This window comes from Daucus carota, chromosome 5 (assembly GCF_001625215.2).
Source record: "Daucus carota subsp. sativus chromosome 5, DH1 v3.0, whole genome shotgun sequence".
In the NCBI taxonomy this organism is placed as follows: domain Eukaryota; kingdom Viridiplantae; phylum Streptophyta; class Magnoliopsida; order Apiales; family Apiaceae; genus Daucus; species Daucus carota.
This window is the reverse complement of record NC_030385.2, coordinates 10,468,201-10,474,414: the sequence shown is the minus strand read 5'-3', so window position 1 is coordinate 10,474,414 and position 6,214 is coordinate 10,468,201. Positions and strand designations below refer to the sequence as shown.

The 6,214-nt window shown below is 34.6% G+C and overlaps 1 protein-coding gene across 1 annotated transcript; it reads left to right on the top strand.

Moving 5' to 3' along the window:
- The first annotated feature begins 3,399 nt into the window (after positions 1 to 3,399).
- On the top strand, positions 3,400 to 5,280 carry LOC108223875 (delta(12) fatty acid desaturase FAD2). Its single transcript, XM_017398328.2, has 2 exons — positions 3,400 to 3,701; positions 3,900 to 5,280. Exon 2 carries the CDS (start codon positions 3,909 to 3,911, stop codon positions 5,058 to 5,060), a length of 1,152 nt encoding a protein of 383 aa, XP_017253817.1. The 5' UTR covers positions 3,400 to 3,701; positions 3,900 to 3,908; the 3' UTR covers positions 5,061 to 5,280.
- The last annotated feature ends 934 nt before the right edge of the window (positions 5,281 to 6,214 follow it).

The following is a 6,214-nucleotide window of genomic DNA, read 5'->3' as shown; positions in this document are numbered from 1 at the left end:
CAACTATAAATTTAATTTTATTCATTTTTTTTTATGTGCTTATATTTCACTTATCTTATATAAGATTCATTTAAGTGATCTAGTGCAAGATTTGATTTTTTTATCACTATATCTATATATATTTATAATACAAGATTCAATTTATTATTATTATTATTATTATTATTTTTTTACGTAGGAACCCGCAGCCGCTACCCTTCCGGTGCGCACTCAGTAAAGCCACGAGCTCACGCAATAGCCTGCAAACTACGTGAACCAAGGTAAACGGCACCTAAGCGCGACAGGCTCTGATCCAGGAGGCATAATCACAAATTCTGCTCCTTTCGGGAGTCGAACTGTGACCAAGAGGATACTTGTCAAATGATGGTTATTTATTAAAAATAAAACATAAATCTTGTTTTACACGTTAGTTTATTTATTTTCTGTATTTGTGGGTTTAATATTTTTTTTATCGAAACCTTTTAACATCTAATCACAAGCAAATCATTATACAGTGAATTAAAGAAGAAAATTAGTAAAGAATTTTTGAAATTCAAAATTATGAAGTGGAGTGTAGAAAACCGAATGCATACATCATTAATTAGAATATACTGTACGAGATTCTTTAACATATTTTATTATTTTAATTATTAGAATAAAATAATACTACCAAAAATATGAAAAGAAAATCCAGCTTTTTGAGGTTCTGTACAATCTTATTTTAATGACTAATTTATATATTTTTTATATTATATCACTAAGTTATTTTCACAAAATTATTTAAGGTGTTACTTTCACAAGATTCCTTAAGGTGTCGCGAGATAAAAATAGTCTATTTACTTATACCCACCTCCGGTCATGATGTTATTTTAAAAGGAATTTATGAACACTTTAGAATACCTGAGATAATAGTTATGACTCCTTCATTAAACACCATTAATAACCTTAAAAAAATATATATATTCACAATTACTATTAGTTCTTTCTGGGTATGTTGTGCGTATTCCTTGCAAGTTCTTGAATCGAGATACTATCATGTATTCCTTGTAACAATTAAAGCCTTGATCAAGTTCATTTTGAGCCACTGATATGTAGCTAAGTTCTGTATATAAACTCCAAAATCTTCAAATAAACTTGGATCATCAAGAATATTGTTGCTCCAAACACCTATGAATAATAAACAACAAAAGAAGTATGCATGCTTATATATCTGTTTTACAAAAACTTCGAGAACTTGAAAATATTTAAAAACTTACCAGTAGTTGACTGGATTGCTTCATTTGAATCTGTGTTCTCCATTGAAACTTGAGAGAGATGAGAATGCATAACAAGAGTAAAAAAATTGATGCGTAGTGTTATGCAATTATGGAAACAATATGCAATAATGATCTTGACGTTTCTTCTGCAACAGAAACGTACATCATGCAATTATGAAAAAAATATTCTCTACAATCTTATTGCACATTGTAATATTCTGATTGATTATGTGTAATTCTATATTCCTAAACTACCCTTTATTAACTAGATTTAATTGCTTATTTTATAAATTATTGATTAGATCATGATTATAAGATCAACGGTAGATAGACGGGTTCCTCAGTTTTCTTGATAAGCTGGGTTTTCTTAGGATCTTCCCCCCTATATATATATATATATATATATATATATATATATATATATATATATATATATATATATATATATATTTTGATAAGACTAATCGACTATTTAGTAAAAATATGTTTAGAGTCTACGGAACTCTCATTTTTTGGAACAACATGATGCCGAAAATACATGCATCTCACCTGGGTTAGAAAATTAATTCTAAGTGTCAAAAAAAATAAATGACTTTTCTGAAATAATCTCAAATCAGCCTATGCTATTAGAGAAAACAAAAAACTTATATTGGTCCAAACGACGTCTTAGATTATGTACTTACTGAAATAAAATCCAGGGCTACAACTGTTATTATCATCACGTCAATCTCCATACAAAATCGTAAGCGGTTTAGGCGACAAATAACAAATATAACCACAAGCTACACTTTCTTTTTCTGTCGCATATTGATGGATTGTTTATAATGCTCCGCCCAAGCTATTATGGACGTGAAAACGTGTATCCTAGCTAAATGGATATAGTGGCTTAACATTACTTTTCTCCAAGGAAATCTATAGTGGCTTAACTTTATATGCGTTGTACTAGTTCATTCATCACCTGCTACCAATTAACAGGGCTCTTGTTTGATTTATTCTTACAATGCAATAAAATTGAAACAAAGCATCTCCGACACAATCATGCAAGCATTGTGATTGACGAACACACAAAGAAATTTCCTTTAACAGTAGTGAAGATACGGTATCCTCGCACCACATAGTTAAGGATCTGAAAAAGGTTCTTGCACTATACCTTATCAAGATTATTATATCATTTATATGTATTCAGTTCAATGTAGTTTCAAATAGTATTGTATTCTCTTTAAATTGCTAAATATTCAATACAACGATTAAAAAAAATCTAGATGAAGTCGTCAAGTTATTATTGATAACAAACTGTTCAATTTTTTTTTTTTATTGTGAAAAAACTAAAATCCCAACATGAGTGTACAAACGTGTACCCTATATTTATGTCTTTCGATGATAAAATCTTTGTAAAAAATGATTGTCATATCTAATAATTATATTATTTGTACTTTATTTAAGAGATTTTTGCCTCTACAGAGTTTTTTCTTCCTCAGTTTAAAAGATAATGCAGTTTTATGTTTGCGAAGAACGACAAACTACCCCTGTATCAATGTTGGATTCAAAGTCATAAAATTACTACGATATTTAAATGCAGTGGTGTTCCCCTACTTTAACGTGCACTAACATAATTGTAATAATATTATAATCAGTCGGTTCCATCTTTTGGAAAAAATAATTGTTCAAAATACTTGTCATGTCTCTTCTAAAATAATTTTTAACATATGTATATGAATCAATTGATACATTACATTTATCAGAGAAAGATTAAAAAAATGAATATATTCATCTAATATTGGGGGTGTTCGATCGGTTTTAAAAGTCAGGCTTCTAAATTTTAGGTTAGAAATATTTAATTGTACCGTTTGTGTAAAAATCAATAACTACTTATAAGAACTTAGAAATACTGGTTTTCGTTTCATGAATTCTACTTCTTTCCCAAACACTTGAATCACTTATAAATCTTAATTTGCTTCTCACTTCTATTTCACTTCTTTACTTTAATCACTTCTATCTTGAAATATTTCCTTCAAAAAAAATTATCTTAAAATATTTAATATTTTCAAAAAGAAAGGTGCGGCATAACGTCATACACGTTTGATTATTAGTGAACTTGTATGCCAAATCTGACTTTGGAGCTTAGTGATTCGTCTTGAACAGCCGAAAACAACTTCACTCCATTCTCCTGCTCGGGGATCGTGGGGCGCCCGCCTTAAAAGACCTTGGTAATCAAAAAATATGAGTAAACAACATAGTAATATTTTGTTAACCAAATATTCAAATTCATCAGCCGGCGTGACAAAAATTCTACACTTGCGCAAATATTTTCATGCTTGTGGCGGGCGTTTTACGAGCTATATATACTTCACTCCCTTGTGCTTATTTCCCTATCCTTCCTCACACTTATATCAACAAGGGGAGGAACAAAAGAGTACTAGGAGGAGAAGCCCCAACCACAAGCACATTCTCTCTGAAAATATTTTGGTATAGTCCCCCTCATTTCTAACTTTGTTTATTTCTCTTTTGCTTATCAAGTTTCGATCTTGGTTGTCGACAGAGATTGGTGCAGCGGTTGAGCTCTTGGCCCCTTTGCGGGAGATCAGGGGTTCAACTTCTGACGTCTGCGTGTGTAATCAATTTGATAAAATATAAAGTTTCTTATGTTGGTTGTTCTGATTTCAGGATTAACAGATGGGTGCAGGAGGCCGAATGTCGGATCCCCCGGGTGGGAAGAAGACTGCAGCAGGAGCGCTTAAACGCGCTCCTCATGAGAAACCTCCATTCACAATAGGAGACCTCAAGAAAGCCATTCCAGCACATTGCTTCGAGAAGTCTCTTGTCACTTCTTTCCGGTACCTCATCCAGGATCTCCTCATGGCTTATGCTCTCTACTATGTGGCCACCAACTACATAGACCAGTATCTCCCGAGCCCCGTCAACTACTTGGCTTGGGCCGCGTACATTGCGGTCCAGGGCTGCGTCCTCACGGGCGCTTGGGTCGTCGGTCACGAGTGCGACCACGACGCCTTCAGCAACTACAACTGGATCAACGACCTCGTCGGCCTCGTCGTCCATTCGTCTCTTCTCGTCCCTTACTTCTCCTGGAAAATCAGCCACCGTCGCCACCACGCCAACACCCAATCCCTCGAAAACGACGAGGTCTACGTCCCCAGATTCAAGTCCAACATCCGAAACTACTACAAATTACTCAACAACCCACCCGGCCGAGTCCTCGTCTGGCTCACCACACTCCTCATCGGCTTCCCATTGTACCTCATGTTCAACGTCTCGGGGCACAAGTACGAGAGGTGGACTTCGCACTACGATCCCCACAGCCCGCTCTACTCGGACCGTGAGCGCAAGGAAATCATCATCTCCGACATCGCAATTCTCGCTGTCATCTACGGACTCTACAAACTCGTCCTCGCCAAAGGCTTCGCATGGGTTTTCTTTGTCTACGGAGGTCCATTGCTCGTCGTCAACGGCTGGTTCGTCTTAATCACTATACTAAACCACACTCACCCTTCGTTGCCTTACTACGACTCCACCGAATGGGACTGGCTACGAGGCGCTCTCTGCACCGTGGACCGGGACTACGGAATCTTGAACAAGGTGTTCCACAACGTCTGCAACGCTCATGTTTGTCACCACATCTTTTCTATGATCCCGCATTACCATGGTCTCGAAGCGACCGAAGCAATGAAGCCGATACTGGGAGAGTATTATCAGTACGACGGGACCCCGATCCTGAAAGCGATGTACAGAGAAATGAAGGAATGCATTTACGTGGAGAAGGATGAAGGCGAGACGAAGGGAGTGTATTGGTACCGGAGCCAGTTTTAAAGCAACAATAAGGCAAGGAATAAGTGAACATTGTTGTTAGCTATATGGTTTAAGCAAAATGCATGGTTTGTATGCCAATATAAGAACAGCTTTTGTTGTGTTTGTTTCTTAATAATTCGGCATCTCTCAGATTCAGGAACGTTAAGGTTGTAGCTGTGAATATGATTGAAATGTATGCTTGCCGATATACTAGCTAAATAAAATCCAGACATTAAGGTCATATTTTGTCCTCCCTCGGTCACGATTTGTTGCCCTCGTGTTGTTATTACTTACTTGTGACCCATTTTTAAGTCGGTATACACTATATTCTCACAATTGGTTTTTCAATAAAAAATTTAAATATTAAATTTTATTCAGATGAGAAAATGTTGAAATTATATAATAAATTATATTTTGAAGTATTGAAATGTGTGCCAAACGATTCGAAGGATGAACGGAATATTATTTTATGTTTTCATTAATTACTTTCGGATTACATATTTTATTTAAACCAACTTATGAAATGGGAAATGCATAGATTTACTAGTAATATTTGTTATTTTATTTTAGATAAATTTTTTGTGAAGATAAAATTATGTTAGAAAGGTTATATATCTTTTTAACTAAAATAGATTTTTTAATAATTAATAAAGATGCTGATTAATATATTTGTGTTGGGTTATTAAATAACTTTTTTATTTAATATATTAAATCAATTTTAATAGTTAAGTACATCAAAGAATAATTAAAAATTGACCTGAAAAATATATTTTAATATAGTTTAATTATGATAAATGACACATTTTATAAATTGAGGAACCTTGCAAACTGACAAAGAGGCTGGGAATACGGACACTAGTTTTTTAGCATCTTTTTACCGGATCTGGCGAGCAAGAGCCAAGAGGCTGTTAATATGGATACTCCCTCTTTTCGAAGCGTCTCGAGTGATTCTCTGTTTTTCAAGTCTCATTTCAGAAACAAATCAAATACAATCAGAGGGTTGATTAACAGGCCCTTTAAGACTATAGCAGAACTGCAGAAGCACAGACAGGCACGAGAATAGGCTCACTCGAATGAAAATCAGGAATGCATTATACAGTGTGATTAAAACTAGTTAAATCTGTCAATGTGATAGAGCTAATTTATTAAACTAAAAGTGTCATATGAACAACGGC

What these genes read in the sequence shown, in the direction of transcription:
- LOC108223875 (XM_017398328.2), top strand. Translation starts at nt 3,909, where the DNA reads ATGGGTGCAGGAGGCCGAATGTCGGATCCCCCGGGTGGGAAGAAGACT.